The 16,781-nt window shown below is 52.9% G+C and overlaps 3 protein-coding genes across 3 annotated transcripts; 1 reads left to right on the forward strand and 2 right to left on the reverse strand.

Moving 5' to 3' along the window:
- Positions 1–961: 961 nt before the first annotated feature.
- HD553DRAFT_313566 (uncharacterized protein) lies at positions 962–5,955 on the reverse strand. Its single transcript, XM_046180249.1, has 4 exons — positions 4,985–5,955; positions 3,208–4,846; positions 3,071–3,149; positions 962–3,000 (listed from the first exon to the last, which is right to left on the reverse strand). Exons 1-4 carry the CDS (start codon positions 5,462–5,464, stop codon positions 1,083–1,085), a joined length of 4,116 nt encoding a protein of 1,371 aa, XP_046035835.1. The 5' UTR covers positions 5,465–5,955; the 3' UTR covers positions 962–1,082.
- Positions 5,956–6,966: 1,011 nt separating this feature from the next.
- HD553DRAFT_324806 (uncharacterized protein) lies at positions 6,967–11,046 on the forward strand (the record flags this gene model as incomplete). The annotated part of the gene is made up of 11 exons (XM_046181529.1): positions 6,967–7,139; positions 7,204–7,561; positions 7,620–8,161; positions 8,227–8,482; positions 8,545–8,808; positions 9,074–9,136; positions 9,580–9,644; positions 10,006–10,248; positions 10,308–10,578; positions 10,641–10,838; positions 11,002–11,046. The coding sequence occupies 11 exons, from the start codon at positions 6,967–6,969 to the stop codon at positions 11,044–11,046; spliced, it is 2,478 nt and encodes an 825-aa protein (XP_046035836.1).
- A 430-nt stretch (positions 11,047–11,476) lies between these two features.
- Positions 11,477–15,233, reverse strand: HD553DRAFT_313567 (uncharacterized protein). The gene is made up of 8 exons (XM_046180250.1): positions 15,029–15,233; positions 13,767–13,842; positions 12,971–13,004; positions 12,876–12,889; positions 12,721–12,806; positions 12,130–12,654; positions 11,889–12,067; positions 11,477–11,818 (listed from the first exon to the last, which is right to left on the reverse strand). Exons 1-8 carry the CDS (start codon positions 15,116–15,118, stop codon positions 11,785–11,787), a joined length of 1,038 nt encoding a protein of 345 aa, XP_046035837.1. The 5' UTR covers positions 15,119–15,233; the 3' UTR covers positions 11,477–11,784.
- Between the last annotated feature and the right edge of the window lie 1,548 nt (positions 15,234–16,781).

Genomic DNA, 16,781 nt, shown 5'->3' on the forward strand with positions numbered 1-16,781 from the left:
GTGAACAAAAAGGACGCATGTGCCTTGACTGTTTCCCAGAGGTTTTTTCCCACTGTGACTTAACGGTGTTCGACCTTGTCTGAGACCTGAGCGACCATAGCCTTGAGGTCTAGCTTTCTTGTGATCTCAAGCGACAGCGCGATGAAGAGGGTGGAATGTGATTTAACAAAAGCGTCATAATCGAAAGAAGAGCGGAATTATGGCGTACCGGCGTCAGACAAAGCATGGTTCATCAGTTGGGCACCAACGAAAGATGGTGAAGACGTTGAAACTTGCTCTCTCGTATGTATCGTTATCCATATAACGCAAGGCAAGAAGCGAAATTATCGCATTGATCTGCCGGAGTGCAATAGCCTTGTGGATTTCGATCTGTTCAATGACAGCCTTTGCTCTGGCTTTGACTGTACTCTGTATCCGTTCCAGGTACAGTGTTGTCAGGTCAGATATACGTAACTGTGGGAAGACCTGCAATGGTGAGAAGATTCGATGATGGACCTTGAAAGCAAGCGCTTGCTCTTCCATATCAATGTCTGCCACAGGCACGCAGTTTTCGGCGATTTGACACAGTTTTTCAACCAGCACAATGAGGGTCAGAAGCGAAGGTTGACCCGGAAGGTCGATAGCGCAGTTGACGGGGCGTCCTCTGACGAAGTCCCCTATATTACCTGTGATTGCCTTGTGTAGTTTGTACATACAAAGTGGGTGGGGCAGGACGGGGATTTCAAATGGCAGGTTTTGTCTTATGCAGAGTATTGTCCACTTCGAATCATCAAGATAGAACGGCTGGGACCAAGCAACCCTCTATGGCCTTGGCAAGCCTCTTGACTCGGTTGTGGCTCCCGCTAGCAGATGATCAGTTGTTAGCGGTAAACGCGAGAACACCAAGTGAGTAGGGACTCTTTGAGGTAAAGCGGTCAGCATTCTGAAGTCACATCTCAGGCGAATCATGCTTGGGGCTTTCCTTCAACCGATAATCAGGGTGGTCACCACCCACCCAGATTGCTGAATGTCCATAGGCAAGCATTGTGTATATCGATACATATCTATCTGGAAGTGATCTTTCCTGGTGAAACAAACAAAGCTCAAACCCTGACCCTCTTACGAGGGCTATCAGGCGCCGCTCCAGCATCGCTATCCATCGAGCCGGGCCTCGCACGTTTTTGTCGAGCGTCTGGTGTAGCACGCACCATTTCCAGCCAAGTAGGTGATTCTGGGACCGTGGGAGCCGGTGCAAGACCCAGCTTTTGTGTCAAGTCCAAACCGCTCGGCGAGGAAAAGGTCGTGTAGTCCGCGGGCGATCCAGCGATTCCCGCCATGTGACCGGGACGCGCAGGCGTGGCTAAAGCTCCTGGTCGATAGCCTTGGAATGGCGTCACACCCGAGCGCAAGGTCGACATTTTGGGCGTAGGGGTTGCCTTAGATACGGGCAGACCTGACGGAGGGGAAGACAGATCCGACTTGGCAATAACCGCTCTGTCACCTCCTCCATCCTTGCGTCCATAAGTAGGCGGTTTGCCACGTCGATAGGGCAAGATATCCGCAGCCGGCTGAAGCTCGGCAGGCGTGATGGGAGAATCCTCGTGACGCTTAGAGACGGAACTCGAGGGGTCATTGGACGTGGATTGTAATTCGGGTACCGCAAATTCGTCATCTGAAGGCGGCCTCTCGCCTGTTCGGGTCGATCGCATCGGAAGCTTGCGGAGGGGAGTGGCATTGTTTGCCGGTTTCCTGCGAGGGCCCGAAGGCCGGCTAGGTGTCTCGTTCATCGCGGCTGCTCGCGAGTCTGCCTCGAGGTCGTCCATCTCGATATCGCCATCGTTTTCGAGAACCAACTGCCGTCGGCCGATCATCATCCTGTCACCGGTCCGAGGGTCCATCGAGTTGCCGCCCATTGCAGTCCCAGTTCCTTGATCCATGGTGCCAATATCGTCGTCGACAGGCGTCTTGCGAAGATTCGGTGCTGGAGAGGCCGAGATTGCAAGCAAGATCTCGGCAGCCTCATTGTTGTCCGTACCGTTACGATCCGTGTTGGGCTTCTTACTAACTATGTTCGACGACCTGGATTTGCTGACGGGAGCTGGGGTCTTGAAGATCGGCGGCTGCAGTGGACCTGGTACCATAGTCTTGCCGGTCGTCGGCGTCATCGGCTGGGCTCGATCGAGCGTATCGGCTAGCAGGTCTAGCGAGCCCATAGACGACTGACCCGATCCAAACACATCGGCCTCGTTCGATCGAAGCAAAGCAGGGGGAGGTGCAGCACGTCGACTTTGCCCTGATCGGGTTGCAGACGATTTGATAGCCTCCTTCGAGTGCTGTATAAGCGGTTGGCGCAGCTGGCCTATAGGCGTCTTATGGGACGATGGCGGTACGGCCGATTCAGTGACAGTATCCGCCTGTGGTTGAAGCTGCTTCACATCGGACTCGTATGGTTGGTGGTGCCCATGTAGCACACGTTGCTCTTCCGCCGGCAAGAAGGCTGGGTGAATGCGAGGATCAATTGCGATGTCCTGCCGTTGTGACGTCTTGGTTGGCGTGGACTTGGGTTGTCGCGCTCCGACCCGCTGGTTCTGCGCATGGCCTCGAGGTACCTGAGGGGAGGGATCTACGACGATGTCGGTCTCCTGTATGGGCGCTTCGTCTTCTCCTTCGCCCTCGTCCTCTTCGCTCGAACCATCATCCTGCCAGTCAGGCTGAGCCTTCCTCAAACGAACACGTTCCATGGCTGCCAATCGCACCGCTTCTTGGGAGGTGATGCGTCGAGTGGGCTGAGGCGGGATAGACACGTCTCGCAGGCCCGATCCGCTCCTCCTCTTGGCGCGGCCACCTTTGACGGGTAGCGTGTTGGCGTGAGGCGACCCTGAGCGACTCGGAGTAGCCTTCGAGGTCGCAGTGTCCGTCACACTTTGCGCGATACTCCCGCTCTCGGACCGCATGTCATAGTCCTCTTCGTCGGACGATTCTGGCATAGGTAAACCGAGCTTCTCGGCACGTCTTCGGCGTCTGCAGGAGCATTACACCAATTCGGTCAGCGAGCTCGCTTTGAAAGCGCCCGTTCCATTTCGAGACTCACCTATCCTTAGCGGCCCAGCGTCTCTTGCTCTCCAAGGTCCGCCTGTGTTTTTCCTCCTCATTAGCCGGGCGGTTCGGATCTGCATGTACCTTCCGTTAGCACAGGCCAGACCGCTCGCTTACACCTCCCGTACTCACTGTTATCCCACCGACTCTTCTTGACCTGTACCTCGAGCTCGATTCCATGCTTGCTCATCTGATGCCTCCTACAAATACTCCTCGCGTGTTGCCCCCTGTACACCTTGTCACAGTAAGGACAACCATGCGCCTCTGGGTACTTGGGATCCGTCACGGTGTCCCCGGGCCTCAGATCAGGTCTCCAAGCGGGAGGCACCGCCGTCCCCCCGTCTGACTCCTTGTCCTGGTCGTCATCCCGGATCGAAGATGTGTTTGCTGAGACGGGTTTCTTCCCTTTCTTCGTGGAGGTCCCCACTTCTTTCACCTTCTTCTCCTTGTTCTTCCCCTTCTTCCCGTCTGAAGCTCCAGGAACCTTCAACGTATCTCCCATCTCCCCTCGCTTGGCTCCACTTCCACTCCCGCTCCCGCTCCCTCCGGTGGTGCCCATCCCCGCCAAGATCCTCGCCGTAAAAGCAGCGCTATTACTCGAATGGGAGTGAACGCTAGCGGTATCATCTTCCACTCCTTCACCACCTTCACCTCCTTCGGACCGACGATACCGCCCAGAACCAGGCCCGGCGCTTCGAGAGCTCGTCCGGGAGACGGAGAGCGACCTGTCTGGGATGACGAACCCGCGAGAATCTACCTGGGCATAATGTTGCTGGACAGGGTAGCCGGGCTGATAATACTGCACAGCTTGAGGGTGGGGAATAGATTGAGGATGAGGGTATCCCGCCGAATAGACCACCGGAGGTCCGACCACGTAGCCGTACTCTTGCACCCCAGGATCCTCGTAGTACTTTCCCGTCGCAGGGTCCATCCAGTACTGTGGTCTCGATCCAGAAGGCACTTGCTGCTGGTAATGTTGCGGCTGCTGTTCTGTTGACGGATAGACCATATACCCCTTCGGTGCTCTTACCGGCTGCGGCTGAAGAGGCTGCATTACCAGCTCTTGACCATGCGCTTGTCCATGGACGTGACCGGCTGTATGGGAAGCGTGCATCGGGACCGAATAAGTTTGCCCCATGATTTGTCCCTGTATCGCGGCATTCGAATTCGAATTCGAGTGCATCGAGCTCGAACCCGGGTTCATATGTTGCGGTTGAGGAGGAGCCACGTAGGCGTGACCAAGGGAAGATCCTTCTTCAGAGACCGACCTCGACCTTGTTGTTCCTCCGCTCGTGCTCCCACTCGCACTGCCGGCTCTAGATAGGGATACCTGCCCAGACCCGGACCTAGAGCCTGCAGCAGATCCTTCCAACGATGATTGGCCTGAAGAACCTCTTCGTACGACCTTGGGTACACGCAGGTTGGGATCTATGTCTCCCATCCTTGGTTGAGTATGGTGGTGGTGATGACTTCCCGGAGGAGGTAAGTGGGAAGCCGAGATGGACCTGGAGAAGCTCCTTGCCATCGTTCCTGATTGGTCCTGATTTGTCTTTGATGCCGAATTACTCGAGCTCGTCGAAGTGGGGTTCAATTTCGAATTGGAGTCCGTGTCCAGATCGAGCCCGGCCTGCTTCCCGCTCGAAGCCTCCATCTGTTCCTCCCTATTCGCTCCCGATCCTTCTTTCTGCGTCCCCATCCCGCCCGACCTCTTCCCTTTCCCCTTGATCGGCCGGCTCTTGATCGGTGTAGGCGGGATGACCGTGCTGGAGAACTGTTTCAATTTCACACAGAAATATGGTCGAATGGGAAACAAGTAGAAGCATCGTGTAAGATGAAGCAAGGCGATTAGCGTTAGTGTGCGTAGAGAGATCGAGAGACATAAGGAGATCAGAAGAGGTGGGATACTTACGCTCCCGCTTTCTTGCACCTGTAAAGGCATATCCTCTCCCCTCCTTTGTTCCCCATCGCCATTCCCATTCCCACCTGCATCTCGTTGATGCTCTCCCTGCCCTAGCTGGTTGTTGATGCTAAGCGAGTTGGAGTTGGGGTTGTGGGATGGGAGGAGGACTGATCTTGATCCACCTCCCGACGTAGAGGTAGAAGTAGATATCGAAGCGGACGTCGAAGTCGAGGTAGTTGCTTGAGGTTGAATGTCGGTAATGCTAATCCCAGCCCCGGTCGTAGGCTGTTGCTTCTGCGAACTGAGCCGGTCGTCGAGCTTTTTTACAAGATCGGTAGCTACCCCGGCATTCTTGTTCGTGTTGAGGTTCGTGATGCTGGTGCTAGCGTTGGGTGCGGACCTGATCGCGTTCCGTCTAGGAGAAGCCCTGAGAACCGGAGCCGGCAGCCCTGCGGCCCCGGGTTGTTTCTTCCCGTTTGGCATCCTCATCCAGCTTTCCTAGATTCCAGATGACTGATCCGTACTTTGAGAGTGGATAGCTGTATTGCTGAAGGGGACGTGAAAAGGGGAGAAGGTACGTGATGAGGCGAGGTTGGTAGCTTCTGTGCTGCGCGTCGATCGGATGACGTCCCTCTTCCGTATTTAACGTCTCATCGATCGAGACTTTCCAACTATCTCAAGGTGTGGTAATGTTGGCTAGATTGATGCTCTTGTTCTGAGGATGTTGCTAATAATGGTTGAAGCTGTTGATAGGCGATCGATAGGTCGAACACGTCCGAATCGGTGTGAAAGAGTAGATGATGGATGGATGGTTGAGTGATGATTCTCCCTTTCGTCAGAGCCGGGCCTAAGGGGCTGTGAAAGCGATCGGGGAACGCGTTCGGAGAGCTCGTTTCGATGGGATCGAAGCTGGCTACCTGCTTCTTGCTGGAGGATGAACTGATGTCGAGCTGGTTGTCAAGGATAACAATCGATCGTTCAGACCATATCGCCATCACCCATCCCAGGGATCTTGGTAGAATCTCACCCAACGCTTCCTGGTCACTTGCCCATGAAGTTACGTAATCAAAGTGACGCGCTTCCCGGGCTCGCGCGCTTTCTCACGGTCAACAAAGGGGAAGGTGATCACGACGTCATCGATGGCGATCGTGGTCAGCTGATCAAAGTTGGACAGGCTTATAACATCACCGCTTGTTGCAGTGTTTTACAAATAGCTCTCATTCGGATGTCTGCATTCGCCTCAGTGACATCGTCCGAAGATGGAAAACGGATCGCCAAACCTTATTTACGATCAGGCGCTTTGCACAAGCGCTATCCTCCTCGATGCATTCATCGTCATCGAGAATCAATTTGTAGCTACGAGACCAGAGCATGAAAGTACTCAGACATATGCTTGGGCTTTCTGTTCAGCCACGAAGGGTCAACTGACGGCAACGCTTCATCTTCTCACGTGCACGCTTCCTGCAACTCACGCCGCGCCTACTTTCTACACGCCCTGCCGTGCTTTCCATCATTAAACCTTGAATGAAGTTACAGAGATCGAGTACGGGGAGCGGCGCCATACGGCCTGCACGGCACATCGGAAGATCTCAATCCGCGATCAAACAAGTCATGTCTTGAAATTGTACCGCCATAGTCAGTGGCCCGAAACTTACAGATCTTGGTTGCATCAATAAGATTGATTATTCATGACATCATCTCTCGCTGCATTTGCGCCATATACGCGATCCGCGCGACATCGATAACATTCGAGAAAGGTGTGCATCTTGGCTCCAATCCTGCGCCTTGCGCTTCGATCACGAGATCAGGAGACTTTCAGCACGACGATACCATGTTTCGGGTCATCCTTTGTAATCACAGCTAAACCTATCAATGGCATAGGCTGTGGGCTCTCCGGTCTCCCTATATAAGCCGGGGCGATCACCTTGCTTACCAGGTTTGACTTCGTTAAGCTAGGTGCTTATCATTCAAAACGAACAACCCTCTTGACTATGCTTACCACCAGACTGGAAAATCGCCTCAAACGCCCCGGACCGTCCAGATACAAGGCAGCCTCTCAGGGGTCATCCGCAGACGACACAAGCGACACTGCTGCGACGTGTCCAACGATAAACTCTATTGGTTCCAATAACGTCGGAACGATCCCTCCTACTCCTCTTCCAAGGTATTTATCAGTCATTCACCGATCCGGGCGCACTCATCGATATCCGTGTTTTTTTTTGCCGTAGCTATATTGGGCCGATTGCGCAGGACTTTGCCAAAACGGACGGCCCCTTTGAGATGTACAGCAATGTGTCGTCTCAGGATCCTCTTTACAAATCTTTGTGGCGTCATTCTGCCTTGGATACTGCTGGAAGCAGCGTCCTCTCAATGGGCAGCCATCAGCTAAACAAGGATGAAACTTCAGTTAGCGTTCAAGGAGAATCACGCTCTGACGCCGAGTCTCTCGCTTTGCCACACTCTGGTAAACTGTCCAAACGTTCTCAGCGATATCTGGAGGATGTAGCAAGGGGTTCAGTCTTGGCAGTCTACAAGGAATCAAAAGAAAAAGGCAAACACGAGATATTACAGTGGTTCTCCCCAGCCGTAAGTATGACAGCTCGATGGACATGCGTTCAGACACTCATATGCTTTCGTTTTGTAGTACCGCCACGTGATTTTTCAGATGCAGATATGCATTTCTCTCGACCCACCGCGTGTAGAGAGTTGTAGGGACAAAGACGGAAACGAAGAATTCATCTCCACGTACTGCCACGATGTCTACATGTCGCCTGTGTCTCGGGAGGAAATGTACAAACCTCTTGCTCGGGATACTTGGGTTACGACGGCTGTATGCCCAGTGGAAGGAAAGGATGTCAAGGACCCCATTCCCCATGCCAGTTGGCAAGACGTTTGGATCAGCGATACATGCCCCCAACGTTCTTCGAGATTTCGACAATCACAGCAAGATGACAGCGCGTCTCGTCATCAAAAGGAGATGGTCATACATCTCCATCCTATTGAGCTCCGGCATTGGCTGTTGACTTTCTGTTTCGAGCTAGATTTCCTCGCCGGACCATATGATCTTAAACGCTCCAAGTCTGATGGAGATCTATTCGAGACATCGCCTCCCAGCCTGTCTGCCGAAGCTGCTGAGAATAGGGACGTGCGCTCCGGTGCCGACACCTCTTCCGTTCAATCCGATGAGTGGGTGACACTTCTCCTAAATCCTCCGATGGGCATCCTCTAACGCCACTACCTCACATTACCAGTAAGACACACATCTCCATCACCGAAGCCGGCTCAAATGCAGGAAGATATCGGGAACGATCGAGTGGTCACAGGCCTGACAGCCAACGTGATTCCTTGCTCGACGAGGCTGCATCTGTCTCTTCACAGCTTGTCGATACTGAGGAGCCCCCCACTAGGGACTTTGTCGAGTTGTTATGCAAGGTGATCCGTTCACTCTTCTTGTCGGCCAAGAAGACTGACGATTTACAGCGCGTTGCGCAATGGTTTTCACCAGCGGTAAGATATCGTTGCCTACCAGTGTCAGCATGAGGCTGATCTTGATCTTTATCTTTCGGCAGTCGGCCGGGACGGTGTTCAGGATGGATATACCCTACGCCGCGGAGGGTGACGAGTTCTACGAGATTCTGTTGGCTCCTGTGCCTGACGATGACAAGGATACGCCCCTCGGGCCAGATGACTACGTGGCCGAATTTAACCTGAAAAACACGCCGCTCCGTGCTTCGATACCCCACATCGGGTCATACTTGGTGAATAGACACGAAGATACAGCGGTACGACGCTTGCAGAACGGATTGATGATCATCTGGGAGACGCCTATCGAAGTGACTCAATGGCACATATCTTTTTGCTTCAAGCTAGATCACGAAGTGAACACGACATCAGACAAGCCGTCTTGAGATTATGAGGATTTCTATACGTATTTACGCAGCTTTATTGGTTTCACCTTGTAGTAGTATTGTGAATCTCGTTGTACAAAGCTTTAGTGGTGCTACCGGGCAGTCCTCATGATCTCTGGCCTCGTGGAATTCATTGTTGGGACTGGCAGCTGTCCTGGAGCTATCTATTTTAACGAAACTACACGACTAGCGGGACTGGTTGATCGACCTAGTGGAAGAGCAAATCTGGACCGCGGTTACTGTTGTGATAGTCGTAAGCCACAACCATACGGGAGAAAAGCTACTTATGATTCCACCAGGGAAGCGGTGTGCTAAGCGCGGCCTAGCACCTCAAGCAGTAGGGCACATAGTCCAGGAGCCACATGTGATGCACTGAGCATCGGTGAAAGAAAATGCAAGAAACAAATGCCAGTTTGAAGAGATTCTCTGAGTTTGATCGACGGTATATATCGGTCCGCTGATCATCGTATCATGCGTTGTCGTTCACTGTTTAAGTGCGTCGACAACTGATTTGGTGACATCCGAGATAACCTATTTCACGCAGCCAAGGTTGATTCTGCTTGGGAGATTCTGCAACGTCACTTACAATTGGGCTGCAGTTGCCAGTATCATCTTCATGTCCCTAGCGCTTGATCAGTGACGGAAGATACTGGCTGTAGCTGAATCTCATGTTTCACTTCTTCGATTCTCCCGCAGGTGGCCTCTAGCAAAGGCGCGCCGTCATTTGTCTCGCCCTTTGAAGTTAGCGATACGGACGTAGTGTGATATCTGGTTTACCTTGTTTGGACAGCTCTATCTACTGGCCATTGCATGTCGGCTTGAGGATTTCGTTTGAAAGGAGATCAGGAGATCGAGCCGCGATGTGCCGTTGGCTGCGGCGGACACGCGTGGTGGCGCGAAAACGGTGGCGTGATTCGGTCACGAGACGTCTTCACAACTGAGCTACTGAAAGACATCACGATGGAGCGTTCCTTTGTCGCAGAACGCAAGGAGCCAGAATGCGACCCATTTTCATATATATAAGGTCTAGGAGGGAAGCTGAAATGATTATCTACAGTCTAGCTGCTTTCAAGCTTGAGCTTTCTGATTTGTTACGATCTGTACCACAATGCAACGCTTCAGGAAAGGGATCAACAGGATAGTCCCGAAAAGTCGGAAGAAGGATTCGAAACAGGGCCATCCCGACTCTGAAGATCTTCAGGAACATTCCCCCGATACGGTGTCAGCAGTAACGCCTGCGTCATCTACCGATTTCACGGACTCAACCCTGACCGGAGCATCTACGTTCGAACTACCCGCATCGTCAACTTTGCCCCCCACCACGCAAGCGCCTCCAAATACAGAAGAGAGAAGCATGTACAGGCAGTAAGGCCATCGAAGCTGCAAAGATATTTGTACTGATCGTTCCTGTGTGTTCGGTGTAGGTACCCGTATACTCTGGACTCTGCCCTCGGCATTCTATCCATTGATGGGGCCACTGTACCTGATTCTGCCTACCAGGCTCTGGGGTACGCCCAAAATCCCGTTGGTCCTATTAGTGAACCGGACAAGGGCGATGATGTCCTTGAACCGGTCACCGAGACAACAACTTCCAAGCCGTTATCTCAAGGTATGGAGGACGTTTTGCTGAACACAATCCGTACACTTTACTCAGCACGGGATCGGGACGAGGGTCTACGAGACTGGATGTCGGTTGTAAGTCACTTTGCACAGCGGATACCTGTTGATTCTCGACTTTGATATCTGCTTATACACAGCCATCTGAGATTCCGCTTCAATTGGTGCTAAAGTTTCCAGCACAAGGACAGCCGGAAACTTTCGGTTACATTGGACAAGGACCCGCAGGAGATCCACCTGCTTACGTTCCACTTCCAATTTTGGTATACCAAGCGCACGAAAGCTCGCAGATGCATGAGGTGCTCGTGAAGGGAGACGCAGTGTACAAGCTATCAGAGGTGGGTTGTCATCTCCCTGACCAGGGAAACGGTCGCATGGCAGCGGTACTTGCAGGATCTTTGAGAGTCCGAGCTAGAATGCTGTCTTTCCCCTTCATAATCGGACAGCCTCCGGCGGAAACATCATAGTGCATGCTGTCAATCACAGAGCTATTTCGTGTAGAATCCTATTGTTCTTCCTACGCGCCTATTGTTCTCAGAACAATAGACCATTGCAAGGTCCGGGAGGAGGGATGTCCTTTTGTGTCCACCCTTTTGGCAAAGCCGCGAAGGAAGTCCTCATGTGATCTGCGATAAAAAACGCTTCAACTGGTGAACTAGATTATTGGTCCTGTCCAGGAGCCACCCTTGTTTTTGGTACATTCAAACCATCATCCAACTTCACGAGCACAACCGTCCCGTTTTGTGTACTCGTACGCATGATCACGTTCTATCAGCAAGGGAAGTTTTTGTATTTGCCGATCATAATGGGCGTTCCACTTGCTTCTCTGTGCTTCCATATAGGCCTGCGCCCCTGACACCGCCTTCTCCTTCTCCTTCCCCTGCGGCGCTTCGCTTCCGCTATAGCGCGTTTCACTCAATAGCGGAAATGTATGGAGTGTCCATCCTCATCTTATAGCATAGCATGATGGTGCGGCATAAGGGACTTTTGTTTTTTCATTTTCATTTTTTATAGCGGTATGTTTGTTTAACGAGTATGAACAGAGGCAAGGCGTCGTTTAGCGAAGAATCAAGGGCGAGTAAGACGTAGCCAGGAGAATGAATCCGGCTGCTTTGGCCAAACGAAAGCGCTGATTGACGGAAGCAGGAACGAGGAATCAGATGTTGGCGCGACAAGTAGTCGAACAGCAATCTTGGGCATAGGTCGTCATATCGGGTTTATCGTGTCAAGGAGGCATTTACATGTGAGACAAGTCCAGCGACAGATCGGATCGAGTCCGACCGCCTAGATGTGGTGAATGGCAAAGTCCGAGTTGAAGCTGTTTACGAGCGCTCAGGCGGGGTCAGCATTGCGTGGCGAGCTCTCAACAGCACTGATCCACTACGTACACATGCTGGAAGCTCTCCCTTGCCGTCCAGGTGGTCCAGAACGTTCGGACCTTTTCGCCGACCTTGAATCCGGTCCCGATCTGGGCCTCGAGCTCGTTGATCCCTGCCGAATCGGCCTTGCCGCCAGAGATCTCGACCAGGCGGGCCAAGAACGAGATGATGTGCAGGTCGGCCAGGGACTGCCAAGGAATGATCCGTCAGTCCAGGGTGCGAAATAATACCTGATCGCCAAGCAACTCACAATGTGATCTCCCAAGGCGTGAATACCCTTGATCCTGTTCTCCAACTCGGTCAGGACGTCCGGCAAGCTCTGTGTCCAGGCCTTCTTGGCGGCCTCGTAGAATCCATTTTCGGTATCCTCACCCGCGGTACCCTCGTAAATGTCCGACAAGAGCATGTTGGCGGCAAACTTTTCCTTCAAGAACTGGACCGTCTTTTGCTCGAACGCGTCGGCGCCCTGACCGGCGTTTTGCGATTTGGCCTGGGCGATCGACTCGGCCTCCTGGATGTACCGCTTCAAGGCGGACTGTCGGTCTCGGATGAACGCGCCGGCGGGGTTTTTACGCTTCTGGTCCAGCTCGTCGGACGTACGAGCCGAGAGGAACAAAAAGTTCGGGTCGACCGTGGGCATGTGAACGAGCGAGATGAGCGAGTCGGAGAGGGTCTTGGAGTCGATCGTGGCGGGTCGCAGTGACGGGGCGGGAAGGCTCGAGGTAGTGCTGTGGGTGTTGACGTTTCGTGCGCCGTCCAAAAAGTCGGCAATGGTCTGCAGCCGGGTCGAGTCATGTCAATGAGCATGCTATTCGAGGGATGAAATTCGCACGCAACCTACCATGGTATCCTTCAACGACCTGTACTTGGTAGTCACCTCGGGACCGGTGGTCTCCATCGTCGGGACGACGAGGGTCGGGATGGTACCTGCATAATCAATCGATTTGTAAACGCGTTTCAAACGTACTCTGACCAGCTTCAACTCGCGTTATTCACCATTGGCGTTGATCCTATGGTGGAAGATGACAAAGCGGGATCAACATCTTCTTCATCTCTCTCGCCATCGCATAGGCCACAACAGGTCGACTCACTTCAAGTAGGAAGGCGAAAAGTTTTCTCCCTTGGCTATCACATCGAAGAAAAAGACCAGATCAGTCAAGCTCCGATATTTTATGAAACAACGCGACGGCATCTTCAGCGGAACCGATGGAAAGAATCCTGTCTTCCCTTAGACGAGAAAATAATCCTTGACACCCTGACCCGCCTCGACGAACGTCTCTGGCTCTTTTGCTCCCCCTTAACTCCATAGCCTAAAACGAACGAGATACTAATATACGTTTTCGGGAATCCTGGCGCAGTCTAGTGACTGTCACCCTTGCGTGCGGTATGAAACCCAGATTCCGCCCCGCAGGCATACTCTTTTCGAACGTCCGTCCGTTCGACCCGTTGAGGGCAGAGATAATTCAGATCCGACCTGTCGAGGTCGTTTATCGTCCGGGAACTCGGACTGCGCACGACCAGCAACGAGGTCGAAATCGTGGCCTCCTTTTGGTTTTCCGATTTTTATTTTTTTTTTGCGAAGTGCGAAGTGCGACCGTATGCCTCGTCTGGACCTGAGCTTGAATCTCATAGCGAGCCTGCCTGATCGAGCTTGAGCTCTTCTCGAAAAGCAGCCAACTGTCCCGCTCTAGGCGTGGCTTACACTCGGTTGATCCGATCCGAGCACAACTCCACCACCATCACCACCACCACCACCTCCACCACCACCGCCGCCAGCCCAACTGAAACCCATCTCGCAGACCAACCCCAGCCCCGAAACCTCAACCACGACCATCACCCCGAACAGGGTCAAAAAAACCAAATCGAAGAAGAAGAGTGGCAACTCACTGATATCGACCTGCTTGACGATATACTCGTCCGCCGAGTACCCTTTTTCGTGTAGACAGAGGAGGGGGACGGTGGCCTATCGTTTTTGTTTCAAAGTCCCGAGTGTCCGATTTGACGAGGCGGCGTTCAATGCAGAGCGGAATATCGATCGGATCCAACCACAAATCGAAAACAAGATGAGGATGAGGGTAAGAATAAAAGAACAAAAGAACAAGGTCAGCGATCCAGTCTCTTTTCGCCAGCGGGGTTTCGGAGATGGGATTCGACTTCGGATGTCAATCAACGATGAGGACGGGGTTGGGGGTTGGGAGTCTCGAAGTCAGAATGAGGGTGTAATGTAATGTGAACACGAGCGAGGAAACAGGGATTAAGAGGTGACGGCAAGAGTAAGAGGGTATGGTGTAGGCAAAAGGATGTGGGTGATGTCGATCGAGCCGTAGTCATGCAACGTAGTGCAATGTAATGTGTTGCAATTGTGATTGTGATTGTGATGGCGATTGTGATGGCGATTGTGATGGCGATTGTGATGGCGATTGTGAGCGATCGCAGAGGATGTGTGAGATCGCAGAGGACGGAGTGGACGTAGTGGTCGTGGTTGGAGGTAGTAGGGGGAGAGGTAAAAAAGGGAAAAATAGGTGTCCCTTCGTAGGTCCAGCTAGTAGAGAACGGAGCTCGACCCCCCCCTCCCCCTCCCCCGGGCTTATATGCGTCTCCAGTTATAGCTGATTTTATAGTTATAGCCCGGATATCGAGCGATAGTATTTTTAATAGTTTGGTAGCTTTGGAGCTTGGTGAATTGATCCGGCTCCGGCGAAGAGCTTCATCCCGGCGGTAAAAGCGCAGACGAAGGGTAGGATACGAGTTGTCTTCCTCGGAGTTCGAGGGGACGAAGGCAAACAGGTGGGCCATAGTATAGTAGGCACGGTACTGTATGTGTGATTTGTGGTGAAGATGGGGATGGTACTCGGACGAGTGAGGTAGGAGGTAGGAGGTAGGAGCTGGGGAATGGCGGTACTGTAGGTGGTTTGGGAGGGGGATGGGTACCCCCCTTTGATCTTTTATAGGGATCCTTCCGAGCCTTCTTGACGAGTTCTTGTCCTGGTGACGGTGACCGTCGACCATCGACCCCAAACGTCGAATTTCGAACCTCCCAACTGGCTTGTAATGCAAGACCTCCCCCTCAAACGATTCCTCTCACCCGGCTCTCCAGCCGACCCTCCACTCCACCCCACACAATCGATGATAGTCAACCCTGGACTCACCCATACGGACGTCTGCCAGGAATAAAGGATGGCCTTGGGGACCTGAGGCTGTTGGTCCTGCTGTTCGGCGGCGTTGGGTACGGTGGTCATGCTTGAGGGGTGATGTGTTCGATGTAGCGTCTTTCGAAGGGTTGGTCTAGCGGGTGTGTGTGTGTGGTTGAAGATGGTCAGGGGGGAGAAGTGAGAGCTGATGTCCAGATCATATCTGCGACGACGACGATCACTTCCCCCACCTTCCCCCCTAGCTGGCAGCGGGACGAGAGATCAGCTTCCGCTCGCCCCGTGACCCCGCCCGCTACGTCATGCAAGGAGTTGGATTAGGTAAGCAACTCCCCCGGGGGTGAGGCGCATGTATGCGGTCACGTGATACTAGCGTGGCACCGCATCGGAAGCGGATTTAGCATCCGATAGCTGCCCTCCAGTTGTCGACAGCCTGACTTGTTGAAATCAATTGTCGGTGAATTGGTGTAACGTTTTCGCACTTCACCCGCCTGTCTCCGATAGCTGACAGCTGACAGCTTATCAGAACCTTGGTGCTTGGTGCGACGACATGAAGCCAGCCAGGAGGAGCACGCCGCCCATCCCGGGGTTGTACGTCTTCCCAGGGCTCTTACCGGAGGACGTTCAAGGTCGGTCCCCTCGTCTCTCGTCTCCTATTTGCTACTATTTGCTACTATATGCTGCTATGCTCGTCTTTCTGGGATATCTGCCTTGCGTCAAAATTCGAGATTTCTTGTATTATTTCGTAACGCTGACTTTTGTGGTTCGGTGTTGGGTGATATTGTAGGCGAGATACTGGGGGAGATTGCCCGTGCAGGGGTGTTTAGGGGTGGGAAGCGGGATCAGGTCATGTTCTTCCCTTCTACCTCTGCCTTTACCCCTGGCACTTGTACCTCTACCTCTACCTCTCGCTTCTCTGCCTCTTCTCCGACCTCGACAACGAATCCAACTCTAGCTTCGACGAACAAAGACAAAACTATCGAGAACAAAAATGACTCGTTTCCGGAATTCTTGAACAAGACGCTACGTATCGTGCAGGACCTCTTACAACCAAGGATCCCGGAAGAAGTTTTTCGGTTGCTCTTCGACGACCACCACCACCACCACCCCCAACACAATCCCCAACCACATACCCACCCACGTAGACAAACACACAGACAAAGACAATCCATCCTAAACCTCTACCCCCTCCCACAATCCCTCCCCCTCTCCCTCTCCCTCTCCCACTCCGACTCCCACGCGTCACCGTACAATAATGGGATCACCCCGCACGTAGACCTCCCAAACAGGTATACGGATGGGATTGTAGGTGTTTGTCTGGGGAGCGGGGTGGTGGTTGGGTTTGTGGAGGTTTGTTTGGGCGGGGATTATGGGGATGGAGATTATGGGGATGGGGTGGATGGGGAGGGGGGGTTGTGGGGCGAAGAGGAGGATGAGGAAGAGGGAGAGGTGGAGGAAGAGGGGGAGGAGGAGGAAGGAGAGGAGGAAGAGGGGGAGGAGGAGGAGGAAGATGGCGACGAGGAAGAAGATGGGGGAGAAGGTGCAGACGAACGCGCTCCACCGCACACAGAGTCTCGATTTCCTGCTCGCCCACCTTCCTCATCCGAATCATCCAAATCAACAAACCCACCGAACTTGTCAAAGAAGAAGAAGAAGATAAAGAAGAAGAAGAAGATAAAGAAGAAGAGAAAGAAAAGACCTACCTCGTACGAAGTCTACCTACCGAAAGGTACTATCTACATCTTGTCGGGGG

This window comes from Filobasidium floriforme (genome assembly GCF_021052385.1).
Source record: "Filobasidium floriforme strain CBS 6241 chromosome Unknown HD553scaffold_14, whole genome shotgun sequence".
NCBI classification, from domain to species: domain Eukaryota; kingdom Fungi; phylum Basidiomycota; class Tremellomycetes; order Filobasidiales; family Filobasidiaceae; genus Filobasidium; species Filobasidium floriforme.